We start from the raw sequence: 18,615 nt of genomic DNA, 5'->3' as shown, positions 1-18,615 counted from the left end.
GTTATAGATAAATGCCTCCAGCTCTGACTGCGCGTGCACGCTGCCCGTGCCTGTGCTTCTCCGTAGAGCGTGCGTACGTGCGTAATGCAATCTAGGAGCAGTGATTCGCCGAACCTCCCTTATTGCAGTCACACACATTTCTTATGATTTTATTTTGTAGTAACGAGTAACGAAGACGCTTAGTGGAAATATAGCGGAGTAAAAGTATAATTTTTTTCTAGGAAATGTAGTGGAGTAAAAGGGAAAGTTTACGTAAACTTAAATAGCGAAGTAAAGTACAGATACGTGACATTTCTACTTAAGTACAGTAACGAAGTATTTGTACTCCGTTACATTACAACACTGGCTAAGTGTCTGCATTGTAAGTTGCACCCCAGTACAAGTATATATGTGTTTTGGTATACGTTACTATAACCAAATATATTAGAATCTATACACACTACAACAACTCGGGGAATATCAATATATTTCCCTAGAGCAAAGAAGAAGAGTTTTATTCACTTTCTAAATTTGTCTATGTTTTCTGAAAAGTTTATGTTAAACTTTAAAAAACAAAAGAAAAGGAAAATGTTTAACACAGCTGTAAAAATCTGGCTATGAAAAAGGTGGCTTTAAAGATAACATCAAGGTCATTTCATGATAAATGAATACTTAGCAGTTTCTATAGACAGACACAGTTAGGTGATCAGTGAAGTTTTGTTCCTTCTCACATTCTGGGAAAACTGATTTTATTTAAAATGATATAAATGTGCTGGTGTTTGAGATACAGGTAAAAAAAAATGACTGCGGTTCATACAGCAGACAATAACAACGTTTCAAAATATGAAGGGATTTCAGTGCCACTACACATATTTTAAAAAATCATGTTTAATCAGACAATAGATTAATTGATAAATTTAGTGAATTTGATGTGAATTAAGATTTAAGTTTTTTTGAGATTTAAATAAAATGCCTTATATTCCTGTTCCTTTTTATCCAGCTCAAAAGGATTAGCTAGATTAAAGTGACCCACACACTAACAGACAGCCATGTGTTTTCATTTCATTCTTTCCTCATTTAAGCGCTTATTTGGTTCAGTTTTCAATTTCTGCTTCTTTTAACAGTGGCATAATTCATGATGGCTGTATACATGCACAGGTGAACTTCTAACGAAAAGGTGAACTTCTAACGAAAAGGTTTCATATGTGAAAATTCTTCTTTTTTTCATGAAATCATTTTTTCATAAAATATTGATTCGTTTTTAATTGTTAATTCTTTAACCACACAAAGTTGAGAAATCATAAACCTGAACAAAAATTGCAGTGTTAACAGAGTCAACGTGGAAGTGCAAGTAAGCTATTCTACAGGCTGTCCTCTAGTTATGCTATAGATTATATTCAGTATAAATAGCTAATATAAATTGGGATGAACATGTACAGGAGATAAATTAGTATTTTTAAAATATATTTAAACTGCAGTGCCTAGGAGGTCTTGACCTCCTGTCTGTTGTCATGTCATCCTTTCATCCTCTTCTATTTTTAGAAGCATATAGTGATCTGTATTTGCAGGACAGCAGGTATTAATAGTGATTTCTAATCTATTCTTCCTTGATACCCTGTAGCTGCTGATACACAATTAGGTAATGCAAACTCAATCATTAATATAGCTGCAAAATGAATTTGAAATTGTGAAAATGCGAAAGCTTTTGATAAAACAGTCATGCAGACCTTTTTTGTGATTTAGCAACAATAATAAGAATAAGCAATAAAGATGAGAAAATGCAAACAAAATCACATAACAGGTGATACAACAGTAAAAACAGTATGAAATCTCTAAATATATATTTTTTATAATCTTGACCTTTACTATGAACCTGCATATGCAACATGGCTGTGTAACTTGAAATGAAAGTGCTACATTTTCCTCTTATTATTTACAAGAAAATAATTAACAGTAAGCACTGCATGGCTATTCTATTGAAAACAAAAGGGTGGTACTTTTACTGCTCAAGATCTGGTAATATGTACTGTAATCTCAGTTATGCTTATATTCAGTACAACAGCATTATTGTAATTGCCAGTGCAATATTTATACAACAGTTTTGTAAATCAGGAACACAACGCTTTATTGCTCACACATACAAGGATTTTTTTTGTTGCTGGAAAATAAACAGAACATTAGCATAAATTTAAATATAAAAAATACAAGATAGTAATAAAACAGAAATAGAAATAGGAGGCATATACATTTGCAAAAATGTTCCAAACTCAAGGAGCCAAGTATGATGGGTGTGTGAAAGTGCTGAGTTGAGTTGTCAGCATAAAAAGAGCTATTCATGGAGCATTTCACTCCTTGATTGTGCAACTTAAACAAACAATCAACTATGGTGGTGGTGCTGGTGGTGGTGGTGGTTTTAGTGGCAAGACACTGTCAAAAGATCTCCAGGATAAAGCTGTGGACAGGCAGAGGTCACGAGATGGATACAAAAAAATTCGAAGGCTTTATCGATCCCTAGATATGCTTTTTTGGAAGTCTATTGTTAAGAAGTGGAAGGTGTTTGTAAGGAGGGGTCATGGGGTGCATGTGACAACAATATCACAAATTCTACACAAATGTGGCCTTTGGGAGGGTTGCAAAAAAAGCCACTCATCAATAGAGGCCAAATGCAGTCATGACTGGGCTTTGCCAAAATGCACAAGCCTTCTGAGGCCAAGTGGAAATGGTGTTATGATCAGATGAGACTAAAATCAAACTATTAGTGAACTTCTTCCTATTACCCTTTATTTGACGTGATATTTTTTAGGTCAAAAGTTAAATTCCTGTATTGTTTGTCATAGCATTATTGAGCTAACCACTGCTAGGAGGAAGAAACTTACTCGAAAACACAGACGATTGAAGTGATCCACACAGTGAAACAGTCCAGTGGGGTTATTCAATTCAATTCAAATTTATTTGTATAGTGCTTTTTACAATTGACATAGTCTCAAAGCAGCTTTACAGAACATAAACATAGAATAAAAGGTTATTATAAAGAATAATATAAAGATTAATATAATACAAAATTCAAGACTATTATTAGATATCTAATTGGGATTGTTGTGAATGAAGCCGCCCAGAGACTATCATGCCTTCTTTTGAACCAACGTTGTGTCGGTCAGCTGTATGGTCTGGTATTTATCAGCAATCAGGTCTGCGCTGAACTCAGAGTTTAAGATGACCCATTAGTTCCTCAGGAGCTCTTGGTTGCACTATTATAAACTACTGTAGAAAGGACATTATTTGCATTTACACTATTTACTGTAGAGTGTCACCTACTGTACATGAGGATGGGTTCCCTTCTGAGCCTGGTTCCTCTCAAGGTTTCTTCCTCATATCATCTCAGGGAGTTTTTTTTTGCCACCGTCACGTCTGGCTTGCTCATTAGGGATAGGTATAGATATATAATACTTTAAATTTTAAGTTAATCTCTTTTAAATTAATTTTGAACTTTAATTGTATACATCCACTTATTTTTATTCTTATTTTTTCTGATTATTACTATTATATATTTATTTCATTTTCTCTCTCTTCTGTTTCCATACTTCTGTAAAGCTGCTTTGAGACAATGGGAAATTGTCAAAAGCACTATACAAATAAATTTAATTGAATTTCATTTCATTTGAATGTGTTTGTATTTATCCCCAATGAGCAAGTCTGAGGTGACTCAGGCAGAAATGGCAAGGAAAAACTCCTTTAAAGGAAGAAAGAAACCTTGGGAGGAACCAGACTCAAAGGGGAACCTCATCCTCATATGGGTGAAACTGGAGGGTGTGATTATAAACATACAGTCTGATAAATCTAGTCAAGTCAAGTCAAGTCAAGTCAAGAAGCTTTTATTGCCATTTCAACTGTATATACATGTAGCTGTTGCACTACACTGAGACAACGTTTCTCCAGGATCATGGTGCTACATAAAACAAAGACAGGGATAAGGACTTAGTAAGTAGTCCTAGATACATAAAGTGCATCTGTGCAACCTGGTGCAAACAGAGCAGGACAAGACAGACAAGAGAGTGCAGGACAAAAGACGGTGCAAACAAAAAATTAAAAGACAACAGCTCTGACCAATGTAAATATTGTATGTTCAACAATATTGCGTGTGCCGAAATACTGGAATGAACAGAGTTATAGCAGCAGTTACCTGAGATATGGAAATATTTATTCGATTATCCAAATTTTTGTTTATTTTTTAAGTTTGTACAATTCTGCTATTCGAGTGCTGAATCACTGAGCAAATGTATAATAAGTTTATTTTAGCATTTCTAACCTATACCGTACCGTTCACTGATTTGATTTACACTTTCAAACTTAAACCATCTCATTCAACATGGGGGAATAACTGCTTCCGTACTTTGCGCAATGTACGCAGGTGACGTTGCAGACATCACTCGTAACCTGGCGCCGGCCCACTGATACTCACGCAGCCTGAAACTAGTTTGGGGAGTTGAAGGTTTTGCTTTCGCGACAGCTGGACTTTCCAACTATTGGATTAAAAGGGCTGGGTGACGTGTTACCGCGACGGAAAGCCTTGATCCGTTGAGTCAAGATGTTGAATATGTGGAAAGTTAGAGAACTGGTTGATAAAGCGTAAGTATTCGTTTTATTTTCGACGTTATTCCGCTGCTCAGTCGAGGCTCAGCCGAGGCTCAGCCGTTCTACCTGTTCGAAAAGAGACACGTACTCATTCCCTGACGTCACGTCGCACTTTTTGATAGTAGCAGGCTAGTTAGCGTTAGCTAGCTAATTTCAGCGGCAAGTTAATTAACCTCAGTGTCTAGTTTAGCATTTTAGCTATGGAGCTAATTAGCCCAAATGAGTAGCTGGCTTTGACTTGTTAACGACATTACTCGAGGTCCTATTGACAAGCTTATTTGTTTTCCACTCAAAAAAGGTTCACTTTACACACCATCCACCAACCAAGTTGCTAGCTTTAGCTAAAACGTATCGACGTTAAGGTCGCTATAACGACCAAATGCATTTATAACGACCAAATGCAGATCATTTATTTCGAGGTTTAGGGTTTGTACTGGACCAATTAGTCACGAAAAGCGCACAGATCAACAAGTTGGCGATCATTTTAAGTTATAGTTTATTAGCACAAGTCCGGCTAACTTAGCTCTGCTAATTTGACACTGCTAATATGTATAAGGATTGCAAGGATTGCAAAGAAGCCTGTAGTTGATTACCACTTGGGTTGTCTCGGGCGTTGCCTAGTTACACGTAAACGGAATTAGTTGTATTAATCGGTTATTATTTCCTAATCCAAGTTTGAATTGTTACCTAGTATGTAACACCGTGATGTCCAACACATTAAGAGGCAAGCACTATGTGTAGCTAGGTTGGTTTGTTGATTAAAAAGTACACTGACACTTTTTGACACATTTTGATCTGATGAATTCTAAGTTTAGTCACATATTAACTTGTTATACACGTGAAGTGTCTATCATTTCCCATCATTATAAAGTATGGGGGGGGGGGGCTGAGACAACATGGCCTACATTCGAGCTTGCTTCCTTAAACACATGAACAAATTTTTCTATTAACTACTCAGAAAAAACGAAAATGACTATGACCTTATGGTTTTGGCATCTAATTGTGAAGAGCATAATAGTCTTATCTTGGTCTTTGATATGTGTACAACAATGTGTCATGGCGAGAGTTCTCATTTCACAGCTAAGCGTCTCTGGCTATGTCCCTGTCTAAGACTCTGTGTCCCTGTCTCTGAAACTGTCTCTTTCTTTGATTCAAACTTTTTCCGTCAATCCGTCTCTGACTCAGTGTCAGGTTGGTTTCCTCCCACCTCCCAAAAACATGGCAATAGATTTTAGTTATAAAGCATCAAATCACTGTTTGGCTTTAAAGCACTTAAATGCAGTATTTTATATTTTCAAATGTTTTTTACGACCTAAATCTGGTTATGAACTGAATTAACGCAAATCTTGTTTTTGTACTAAAGAGAAAAGATTTAATATGCACATTACAATAGAGGGCTGATTTCTAGAAAAGTAAAACCTTTAGTTCACTTCCAGTTTAGAAAACTGAAGGAATTTTCTTTTCTTAAATGTCTTCTCCTGACTTATTACCTGCAGTGTAACTTTTGCAGCATGCACATGTTCAAGCCAAGAGGAACTTTCTTTATTTTTTTAATATGTAGTGAAGTCTAGTAAGAACATTTTTTTTTGTTTGTTTGTTTGTTTTATTTCACATTAGGAGTGTCACAGGAAGCCATTTGAGAATGCATGTTTTGTGCAAACAGCAGTTGAGTATTATGAGTCTTGACATCAGGGAAGTTGACAAGTCTCATGAAAGCCACTATCAGCAGGAAGTAAAGAAGCTGCAGTATATATCAATGCAACCGATCTTTGTTGTTGAAAGAGCAAAGCCAGCAGAAAATGGTCTAAAATGATCTCCTTTGAAAATAGTAATTTGAAGGAATGGTCTGCATTAGCCTGTTTACACTTAAATTTGTTTGTTCTTCTTGATCGTTGCTATCTATGTGATTTCCCAGGACTTGATGCTTTAAAAAAAATTGCAGGTTGCTCAATGCTCATCTGCATATTGCAGACTTCTCAGTGAAACAAGTGTCTACTTTGGAACAGTGGGTGTGTATTTTACATGCTGTTATATGTTCGTTAGCTTGGCTTAATCTTGTCTTTGTTACTTGGTCTCCTAAAACTGAAGTAGATTGTTGTCAAACCCACAGGGTTACATAGGATGTTCTTTTGAACCTCTTTACTCTGAAATTTCTGCAGCCACACCTTTCCAGCTCTCACTTCTTGTAGAACCTGACTGCCTGTTTTGTGTCATTCATGTCTCTTTAGTGCTTAACAGGTTTCAAATAATAACCTATGCTAAGGACTGCATGGACCTGCCCTTTTAATAAGATATATCAATACAATACAGAAAGTTATCATTTCAGCAGTGTTATTTGAACAGTATTTCTGTTTCCCACACAAATTCAGCAGGAAGAACAGGTTGTGGTTGGGGAGTGAGTAGTTGCAGTTTGGTTAAGGACATGTTAGGGGTGTTTGTGTGCAATGTTTTTAATATCTGATTCTACTTTAATAGCTAGCCACTAAACTGAAAGTAAGTGCCATTGCTAATTCTTATAATGTTTTAATAGCAGCATGCAATGCAGTGGAGTCATGTGGATTGAGGCAGGCAGGATTGAACACCATTATCTCTATAAGCCAAATTATATCTCCATTATGTGCTCATTCACAGCTCCATACATCTTGTGAAACACACATGAGCACAATTGTAAATTGTTTTAGGGGCGGAACCAAAAAAGTATATTTCTATATGTAATTGTGAGCAAAGTATGGTCTTTAGCTCCTTCCTGAGTTATGGATGGTACAAACATAGTGAAGATGGTTTGCCTTAACTAGAAGATGGCAGATTTTATATGGCCCACAGGGAAGAAGATGCTATGATGCATAGCAATGAGACCAGGCAATGTTACTCATGGCAGAATACCCCCCCCCCCCCATCAGTGAGAAATTGGAAAAGCTATGCAAATCCAGCACTGTTCCTCTAGCCTGTCAGTATCTGTAATATACCATGTGCTGTGTAAGAAAAGTTTAGATTGTTTAAAAGTGTTTAATCTGTAGAACCTGAAATGCTGCAGTATTACATTATTCTTCAAAACTGGCGCATTTAACCTACAAAATGGGCAAAGTATAGTCAAGAGTTAAGAAGTCAACTCAAGAAACTTTTATTTTTTTTATTTTATAACATTTCAGGAACAAGTTGCTACTTAAAACAACATAAAGCTAAGGACTAAAGTCCTAGCTACATAAAGTGCAACATGTATAACAGTGCGACACAAAAGACAGTGCAAACTGACAATACAAAACACTACAAGACAAATACACAAATTAGACAGAAATAGCGCTGACCAGTGTGCATATTGTATGTTGTGCAACTAGAGCAATTGTGAGTATCATGTAAGCTTGTCTTTTAGTAGGAACAAGTCAGGCAGCTAATGAAGTCTTGGAGTTGCGAACATCCCTCACCCCATATTAATAGCAGGAAATTCAAGTTGAGGTGGCATTTGCTCATTTTTATACTTTTTTCAGCTTTAGTTATGTTAATTGTTGTAATAGCACTCTCATTTCAATTTGTTCTCCAGTAATTCATAATTAGCATGTAACCAACCTTGCTTGTTTTGTGTGTTGTTTTTTTTTTCTTTTCAGAACCAATGTTGTTATGAACTATTCAGAAATTGAATCTAAGGTTCGAGAGGCCACAAACGATGACCCATGGGGACCCTCCGGCCAGCTAATGGGAGAAATAGCAAAGTAAGTAAGAGGTACACTATGTGGCCAAAAGTATGTTGATATGTGTCCATCAAACCCACATGTAGTTCTTTCGCAAACTATTACAAGAAATGCGTGTAGAATGTCTACATTTGTATGCTGTAGCATTATGTTTTCCCTTCACTGCTATTAAGGTACACAAATATATTCCAGCAACACAAAGTCCTGTGCAGAAAACATGGCTTTTTATGGCTTGTGGAAGAACTGAGGGGCCTGCATAAAGCCCTGACCTCAACCCTACTTATTAGTAGACTCCAAAATCTATGGAAAGCCCTCCTAGAATAGTGAAGTTTATTATAAATGCAAAGTATCACTAAATATATAATTAAATATTCAGCAAGCACTACAGCAAGTAATGTAGCAATGTAGCAATCTTCTCCAGAGTCCCCATTTAGATGGTTCTAGTGATCTGTTGCTGCACTTTTTTTACAGTATCTGTACATTGAGCACTTGTGTCTGTGTATCTGCACAGAGCTACATTCATGTATGAGCAGTTCCCAGAAGTAATGAACATGCTGTGGTTCAGAATGCTAAAGGACAACAAGAAAAACTGGCGGAGAGTTTACAAGGTAAATGTAATGGTTGAATATATTTCAGCATAGTCATGAGAGGGGACATCACTGTAGATTTATTCAGATGGGGTTAGTTTTCCACATAGACTTGGGGTACTCCCAGCATATCTTTTGGATTTACATTGGCAAAGAAAATCTAGCTCAAATTTTTTTTCCACCTTCACTGGACTTGGACATTTTAATCCTGACTGGGATTTCATAGACAAGTGTCATCTCTTGCAATGAGCAAAAATGTGACTGTTACTCCCTGTCTTTAGTTATTCTTTTTAAAACTGCATAAAAGTCATATATTTTATTATATCAATTTTCACCAAGCACAAAATTGCCTGTGCTTTTTATTGTTTTTTGGACTGAAACTTTTTTTTTCTCTCCAGTCTTTGCTGCTGCTGGGATACTTGGTGAGAAACGGATCTGAGCGGGCGGTCACTAGCACACGAGAGCACTTGTATGACCTGCGCTCAATCGAGAGCTATCACTTTATAGGTGAGGCAGAAGCATCAATGTAGCATGCTAAAATCTGTTTCTCACTCTTTCATTTTAGAGTCACAATTATTTTAAGATTCTATTCTATGCAAGTTTCTATCTAAGAATTGTTTAGAAAGATGGCAAGAGGTTTGTCAAAGCATTGTAGGGTTACCAGTAGATGTGCTGTTTTGCATTAAATGTTAATTCTTCATTAAATAAAGAAATATTTTCTAGCACCCATTATTAAAACTTCACATTATCAATGCTCCATCTTTGCAACCTCAAGTGTAGACTATCATTTCAAATGAAGGTGATTTCTGCCAACGGATTTCTGCAGATTTCTACTGCAGAAGTGTCATAAATATTACATTTCCAGTGCAATGAAATGTTGCAGGGGTAATTCAAGATTTAGGCCAAATGCAAAACTAGTTCCTTTTGACAATTTGGCAGTTTCATGTTTTGACTGAATTCTGCTTCATGATACTTTCGTACATCAGATGTTGCTGTGCATCAATATTGGGTTGCACAGCAGGAGGTACGGTCTTAAAGAGATTAAAGTCAGCAAGAGTTCATTTTTTCAGATGAGAACGGGAAGGACCAAGGCATCAACGTGCGTCAGAAGGTGAAAGAGATGTTGGAGTTTGTGCAAGATGATGACAGGCTGCGAGAGGAGAGAAAGAAGGCCAAGAAAAACAGGGACAAATATATTGGTGTGTCGTCTGATAGCATGGGGGACTACAGATATGGTGAGTCCTGCTATCAGAAACGATTTCTTCTGTTTTCTCTCTCACTCGTACTCAGTCTCACACTTTCGGCCTAATGCTCAGCAGGGACTCGCACATAGTTGGATGTGGATGACTGGGGAGTTGTTTATCATGTGTGATTCCATGGTGGTTTTCTGTCTTCCTTATTCTTCGATTCTCTGTTCCTCCCAGTTGGTTTGTTTTGCTAGATGAATGAACTCAGGCTTTATTTTAATAGCCAGGACTTTTTTTTTTTTTTTTTTACCAGATCACACATACATTTAGATATTTGATGTTACTGGTTTAATGTCCCTTTTAAATTTCAGCTTTTAACTATACATCAAGCTACATGTTTCTGTTATTCTTCTTTTCATTGTTTCATTCAATCATGATGAATTAATGTTTCCAACTAAATGATGACCAGTGGCACTAAACAGACAACAAAGCATTATAAAGTCCAAACCATTCAACCCAAGTAATGTTTTACTTTGGCTGTACGTTTTACACATTTGTATTTTTTTTTTTATATTTTTTTTTACACATTTTATCCAACCAGTATCTTTTTATATATATTTACAATTCACAGAAATGCAGAGTTTGCATGATCGCCTTGTGATTCAGTATTTTTGTCTAGGTACAGTCTCCTCCCCCAGTTCAAATGCATGTGCTGTAGGCTGATTGGCATCTCTAAATTCTCTGAAGAATGTAAATGGTTTTGTGTGTGTGTGTGTGTGTGTGTGTGATTGACACCTCATTCACGTTGTCAACTGCCTTTTTCTCCAGAGTCCCCTAAGAAAGGGTCCAAGCTCCCTGGCACCCTGTGTGGGAAAAGCAGTACAGAACATAGATGGTTAGGTATCTTTAAATATCATTAGGACTTGTCTGTTTAAGAAGCCAAGCAAAAAGGAATCCTATTTCTGTATGTATACAGTATCTCACAGAAGTGTGTACACCCCTCACATTTTTGTAAATATTTTATTATATCTCACTATTTCATGTGACAACACTGAAGAAATGTACAACTTGTATAACAGTGTAAATTTGCTGTCTCCTCAAAATAACTCAACACACAGCCATTAATCTCTAAACCTCTGGCCAAAAAGTGAGTACACCCCGAAGTGAAAATAAATTGTGGGATGGCCCACAGAGGCTAAATAGGGTTAGGTCTGGAGACATGCTAGGCCAGACCATCACCTTTACTTGTTTGCTGCCACACACGCTTGACACCATCTGAACCAAATGAGTGTATCTTGGTCTTATCTGACTTCTGCGACTTTGATGCAGTGTCTGGCGTGTGGGCTGAGCACAGACAAGCTGACCCCCCAACTACGTTGTTATTTTGAGGGGACAGCAAATTTACACAAGTTGTACCCTCACTAATTTCCATTGTCTCAATGTGTCATTTTTTCAGAGTTGTCACATGAAAAGCTATAATAAAATATTTACAAAAATGTGAGGGGTGTACACACTTCTGGGAGATACTGTACATAGGTAGTGCCTTGCAACATTTTTGTTGATTTTATTCCTCCCTCAGAATATGCTAATTTTATTAAGAATAAGTTATGTACACTTCCGCATTCATGTAATTTTTCATGTATTCTGTGTAGATGGTCATGCAGTTACAGTTCAACAGCTTGCAAGAAATCTTTACATCAAACAGCTTTGAAATGAAGTAACCTCCTAGTTGTGAAAGATGAATAGTGCTAGACTATTTCGAAAGAATGATCTTGAGTGACTCAGCTATTGCAGTACAATACAAAACAAACATTTTGCAGTCAGGTTTATTATCCATCTTTGAATATATCGATCTTCCTTTCTGTCTGTTCAAGGTGCTGACCGGTACGATTCACGCTCCAAGTGGGACAATGACTGGGAGAGTAATAAAGGTGCTTTCCCATTTAGTGAGAAACTGGGAGAGATCAGTGACAAGATTGGAAGCACAATTAATGACACTATAAACACGTTTCGTCGGAAAGACAGAGATGACTCGCCAGACAGATTCAGGTCAGTGCCTCGGATGGTGTCAAATTTTCTTCTACTCAGACAAGCAGAACAGAACTGACCAAATCAACCTGAGATTAGAAACAATAATTAAAAACAATAAAACAATAATTAGAAGGTTTCTTCTCTGTACTTAAAAGCTAAGTATCTTAGAATTGTCATTTGATTAAACATCACTGGGTTAGTCACTTCCTGTTTGGTGTTTTTATGAGTTATTTATTATTATTTTTATTTGCTGCAGCATTTTAATTTACAGATTTCTAAACAGATCATTTCAAAATTCATTGAGTTTTTTATCATATTGTCTGATTGTGACCAGCTGAAGTATAATCTGCACACAAAGAATACATACAAACACTTTTAACTGCCCTTTTTTTTCCAAGTGACCCAGATGAGGACAAGAATAGAGATATCCGGAACAGGCAGTCAGGCAGGAGTGAATTTAAAGATGATGAGGAGACCGTGACCACCAAAAGTGTTCAGATTGTTCAGGCCACAGAGACTACTGCCACACGAAAAAAAGGAGGCACCCCATCAAAAACTATAGACCTGGGGGCAGCTGCCCATTACACTGGAGATAAATCTGCCATAAACACAAATGCCACCAAGGTAATAAAGTTGAAGAATTTCTTTGTGTAGCCATTTATGAAATAGTTCATGTTATGTCAGAAACCATTGAAACCTGCACTTAAAAAAACTAAAATCAAATAATGAACAAGGATAAACACTGTAGTCTGAGAAGCATGGAGGAATGAATGTAATTGAATATAAAGTTGTACACGTTAATTGTTAGTCATATAGTGGTTGCTGTGGATTTTGTTTAATTGTTAAACTCTTTTTTTTCCTGCAACAGCCAACTGTCTCAGGTACAAGTCAGTCCAGTGGTGATCTGGTGAACTTGTTTATGGCAGATTCTACATCCATGAAGCCATCTTCCACAGGTTATTTCACATATATTTAATATATTTTAATGTAGCTAAATATCTTGGTGTGGAGAATGGTAATTAATGCAAGAATTAAATCTAATATTCATGGATCATCTATCTTAAATCATATTATTTGCAGCTTGGTTATATATAACTAATTTGCTGAGTTTAGTGGTGTGAGTAGTAGTAGTGTTCAGGTTGTTCTGATCCATTGCTGAACTAAAGCAAAGATACTTGAGTTCACAAAGATGAATAACAGTGTCATTACATGGCCTTGTGGTTTTGAAGGCCTGGAGTGTGTGTGCACAAAGTGTACCAGATGGGATGCCCTGTAGCCCCTGTCCATTGGAGCAGTTAGTTGCCAGGGCCAGATGTTAGAGTGGTCCCTTGTGGAGGTGGAGTGCTGAGCAGATGTGTTGTTCCCATTTCTTACTATCTCCTTCTTCACTTTCATAATATACATCAGTTGAACAGCTGCTTCTGTCCCTCAGCCTCAGTTTTCTAACCACATTTCCCTAAATCCAACAAAAAACAAGGACTGTGTGGGCAGAAAACAACCTTTATTTACTCTGAGTTTATTCATAAAGCAATGTAAAGGAGTGTCATATTTACAGGAAATAATTTTTACACTGGATATAAAAAGCAGGCTCTTGTAAGATAATGTAAGGTGGGACATGGCGGTCCCCTTTCTGTATAGGTACAGGGTTTGGGAACATGTTGGTTCTGAGGAGACTTTGTTTTAGAATCAGTTATACATTAATAATCTATTCTTTCTGTTTTTATTGCATTTCCTACTTACCTAGGTTTAAGTTCAGACCTGTTTGGAAGCTTTGCAGATTTCTCATCACCTGCAGCTACAGCTACTCTTCCTTCGGCAGCTGGTATGCATGTGTACATACTACATCAGAGAATTTAAGAATAGCTCTGTTCATTGTATTGTCATTGCAACAACCCAATAAGCAAAGAAAAAATTGTGATGTTATAGATGCAAAACAGAATATAAGCATATTAAAAACGGGTAGTTTATTAATAGCTCACACGCTTATGGAAGTCAGTAATGTTATGTATTAGATTGTTTGATTAAAATGGATTCAGTAGTTTCAATAGAAGAGAAACTTTATTCCTACCAACACTCATGCACATTTTTTTGCTCCAGCTATTTCAAGCAAGTGACACAAATGTAACAGAAGGCTGTTGGTATTTGCAATGGGGCCACTGCTTGTTGTCATCTGCCCTTTTCTGAAAACCAGAGAGCATAAAGCTCTTAAATATTGAAAAGGAAAGGGAGGGTAAGCCATATGGTTGAACCCTGTGCTAAAGCTAATGGGGACAGACACATTTCAGCTTACATTGAGCAAAACATCTCATACTATCTCCATGGTAGAAAGGGGAAAAAGTAGGACTAAATTTGATGTTCATGTGATGCCTAGAATAATTCACATTTGTCTGCAGATGCATTTTGGGTGGCTTATTTATACATATTTATACATATATGTTCTAGACATTCTAAAGTTTTTTGAAGGTGTTTCATGCCATATTAGAAGTATAAAACTTGACTTGAATGGTTTATATACAAACCTCATTTTGTAGTTTGTGACTTGAATTCCTATTAAAGCCTTTTGTCCACTTAGCTTCAGCACCTAGTGGAAATGCAGACTTTGGGGATTGGAACACGTTTAAAGATGCTCCGCCAGCCAATCCGCCTGTGAATTCTCCAACAACAGACATGTTTACACCCACTTCTGCCTCTGCAGTGCCCTCTGCTGACCTTTTTGACCTCATGGGTCCTTCTCTCAGCACCACCATCAGTGCTTCCCAAAGCATAAACTTCTCCATGACCAGCACTCAGAACACAGGCCTGCCCTTATCCAGATCTCAGGTGTGTGTAACCTCCCTTTATTGTCATGGTCATGTTTTGGAGTTCACTGATCTTTAATAAATTTGTGAATCTATAAACAAACTTTTTTTTTAATCCACTGAATGTAATAAAAGCTATATTCTTTCAGATTCAAGTATAGTAACAAGTTATTCTTGGTCTGATTAGTTTTCTTTTTTAAATAGTTTTCCCTTTAATATGCACTGATAATTTATTTCTGGTTTTACATTGACATACAGAGTTTGTAATGTGTTTCTCGATTTACATTCCCTTCACATTTTGCATCTAAAAGGCATTAGGCTATGTGGAGTGTACTGAGTAAAACATCTGAAGCCCTTTCTGTAAAATAATTAATACAGCATGTTTATAGTGAAATAGCTCACTAAACAAGATTTACCCAAGGAAAGACAATACTGTTTGAGATTTTGAGCAGGCTTTGAGAGCAGAGGAGGTTTTTAGAGCAGAGGAGCATGAAAGCAAGACAAAGGAGGGTTAACATACAGCACTGGTACAATTTCCACCCACCCCCTTCACATTATCCACCAACCCCTGCCCCCTGGGACACCCATCATAGAGACTAGCAGAATGAGGAAGAACAAGTTTGAGTCAGAAAATCATTAAACTGAAACAAAAGCCTCATGTAAAGATGATATTTGCATGCTTAAAACCTGACCTACTTTAAAATGGCAACATTTGTTTGGCTAAAGAAAAAAGTAAACCCCCACACATGCAAACAATAAAACAAAGCTTCTTAGTCATCATTGTTATAGTCTAATAACTGTCAAGAAACCTGAGAACCTCAAGAGATTTTGCTGCAATCTCTAGATTTTTTTCACACCAACCAATATTTTGTCCTTTTTTTATTCCTGCCTTAAAGAATTTCATATGCAAGTGATATAAAAAATATATTACATCCTTAACCATAACAAACTCTTGTAATTACCTTGTAAACAATAGCACCACTAGTATAGATGAATGAGAAGACTGGAATAGAATAAATTTCCCTCCTTTGTTTATTGAACCTCTGTTGTTTTCCCCTCTGTTGGGTCAGACACTGCAGAGTATGGGGACTCCACTGATGCCTCAGCAGTCTATACAAAAACAAGAGGGTAAGAAAGCCTCCATGCCAGCCACTTGGTCTGATTCCAGTGTCAACATCAGTCTGGACTACCTGGGACCCGGCATGCACCCTCCCAAACAAACCCAGCCAACACTCAACATGATGCAGCAGCATGGTAATGACTCAGCACTGTACACACTCAGCCATACAAAACACCTGCTTCTGATAGCCTGGGTAACGATCCGTCACAAAACTACCTGTAACCCCACATGCTTACACTGTCAGAGTTCTAATTGATTGTTGATTGTTAATTTGTGTAACATAGATCTATAATCTAATGACTTTAATCAGTTGTCTGAACTCAAACATACAATATCAAAAATGTTATTAACAATCGTCATAGTCATCACTTACAATGACCTCATTGTTCAATTATTTTTATATTCTAGCCTGTCCCATTTAAATATCATCAGTAATGGTAAATTATGGCAATCATAAAACAGAAACTGCTATTTCTTTATAGCAGAATGGCTATGAACACTGCAGTACACTACAAATGTTAAACTGATTAATAAATCTAACCTTGTTAACAAAATATTGTTTAAAAACTATAAAAAAAAATATTTGTTCTTTAAGACACTTGGTTTTTCTTTTTTGTTCTGTAGGAGGCCCAGTCAACATCATGACACAGGGTTTTGCTGGCATGAACCTTGGCATACAGCCCAGCCCTGCCTCTGTGCGACCCCCCGTTAACCCCATGGTGGGAAACCTGGGCATGCCACCTGCAATGCCAGGCGGGGTTATGGGTGTATCTCCTGTGGGAGGCATGCCACTCAATCAGGGCATGATGGGAATGAACATGAACATGGGAATGCCCGGAGCTGTTGGCATGGGGATGGGAATGTCGGTGCCAGTCATGAGCATGAGCCCTTCCGTGACACAACAGAAGCATGATGCTTTTGCTGACTTTGCCAACTTTGGCAAATGAATAGGAGAGATGGAGGTTGTATGCTAGGACAATCTTTCTGGAAGGCAGGAGCATGAAGGATTTTTTTTTTTTTTTTTTTAAGAGCTGCAAACAAAGAGTACTTGAAAGATGTCAGCCACCCAGAATTCTATTGTTACTTATGCAATACTGATGTGTAATAAGGTGAATCTTAAAAAAAAAAAAAAAAACGCCCTGGAGCCACATTGACAGCAAATTGCCTTTTGTATAAGAGGGAAATATATGATTGCACTTCCACTTAACATTGTTTCAAATCTTAAAAGAATCTTAACTTCAGGATCATATATGACATTGACTGGTCCAAAATATTCTCACACCTTTTATGTCCTTCCTGGGGATGCTTCCATTTGTTTGATCTGATCTGAAGTTATTTCCTGTCCTTTTCATTCTCCTATAAATAACCGTGTAAATATTATTGACAATGGATAAGTTATTTAAATCTGAGATTTATTAATTAAAATATTAATAATAATGGGGCTTTTCAAATGATGTGATTCAGTGCAGAACTATAGCAAGATGGCACGAGTGAGAATCATGTTAAGAGCAACCTCTGTGGCCTTTGGAATGGGAATATATTTTTATAGAATTGTGATCTGTTTTGCATTTTTCAAACAAATGTATATCAGTCACACACAAGCTTTGGTCATTCAATGTCCAGACATACACGGTGCCTATCAAGCTGTTGCCTATACCTTTTACTCTTGAAAATTTCTTAAGACAATATGAAATTACAGTATTTTGTATGGTACTGTAGACATTTGAGCATATATGTATGCACAATTTCTTTTTTTTAATCTCTGTTTGTTCCCCCATTTTCACTGCATGGCTAGTGTGAATGATAGAGTTTTTTCTTCTTTTTTTTTTGACCTGAACCTCATGGGATTCAGCATTTCATTATGCAAGTTGGGTAATGTTGAGGGAGTTGGATGAGGATGTATACTGAGATGAGTGAGGATCACTGTGCTGTTCCACTCACTGAGTGGTATGTTGCGTCTCTGTATTGTCCGGAGCAGGGACTCAAACTGAAGCCTTCTCTGCCATTCAAAAGCAGCACATGCAAATGACCAAATTCTGCCTTCTCTATTCTCTTCTTTCCAAGGGATTTGTATCTGTCTTTCTATTTTTTTATTATAATTTTTTTTTATTTTCAATATAGACTGTAGGGTATCTGTGTAAGATAATATACGATTGGGGTGATGTGCAGGGGCTATGGATCTTTACTAGAAAACACTATACTTTTTATGCAAATCTCAACCATCCAACAGATCTTTCCTTCTATTAAGTGTATGTCCTTACATTCGTACACTGCTTTGATTGTACCTATAATGTCTTTTATGTCTGAGATTAAAAAGTTGATTTTCATGTGAATTTTGAAGTTTTCTGTAATTAATATGTAAGCATAATTTCATGATAAAGCTAACTCTATAGAATTCCACTGAACCTTTCCTGTATTTAATGAGTGGTGTGAAATTACACAAGGCAAAGGACAAAACAGCTCAGTTAACTTTGCAGTGCTTAGTAATAAAGTTGTAAAGCGCACTGAAATTTAGAACGTTGGGCCATGGTTGTGCTTAGCCATAATATGAATATAACGTGAAGATGCTGTGCTCAGCTGAGATTTCTTGTGGTA

The 18,615-nt window shown here is 36.9% G+C and overlaps 1 protein-coding gene across 1 annotated transcript; it reads left to right on the top strand.

The window, feature by feature from the left end:
- Positions 1-4,419: 4,419 nt before the first annotated feature.
- clint1a (clathrin interactor 1a) lies at positions 4,420-18,353 on the top strand. The gene is made up of 12 exons (XM_027135062.2): positions 4,420-4,605; positions 8,214-8,318; positions 8,809-8,905; positions 9,283-9,391; positions 9,955-10,119; positions 11,946-12,120; positions 12,501-12,726; positions 12,971-13,058; positions 13,847-13,924; positions 14,675-14,922; positions 15,971-16,154; positions 16,645-18,353. Exons 1-12 carry the CDS (start codon positions 4,565-4,567, stop codon positions 16,965-16,967), a joined length of 1,839 nt encoding a protein of 612 aa, XP_026990863.2. The 5' UTR covers positions 4,420-4,564; the 3' UTR covers positions 16,968-18,353.
- Positions 18,354-18,615: the final 262 nt, after the last annotated feature.

The sequence above is a fragment of the Tachysurus fulvidraco genome, chromosome 17, assembly GCF_022655615.1.
Source record: "Tachysurus fulvidraco isolate hzauxx_2018 chromosome 17, HZAU_PFXX_2.0, whole genome shotgun sequence".
Taxonomy (NCBI): domain Eukaryota; kingdom Metazoa; phylum Chordata; class Actinopteri; order Siluriformes; family Bagridae; genus Tachysurus; species Tachysurus fulvidraco.
Note: the sequence above shows the minus strand (reverse complement) of the source record. Positions and strands in the feature narration are given on the sequence as shown.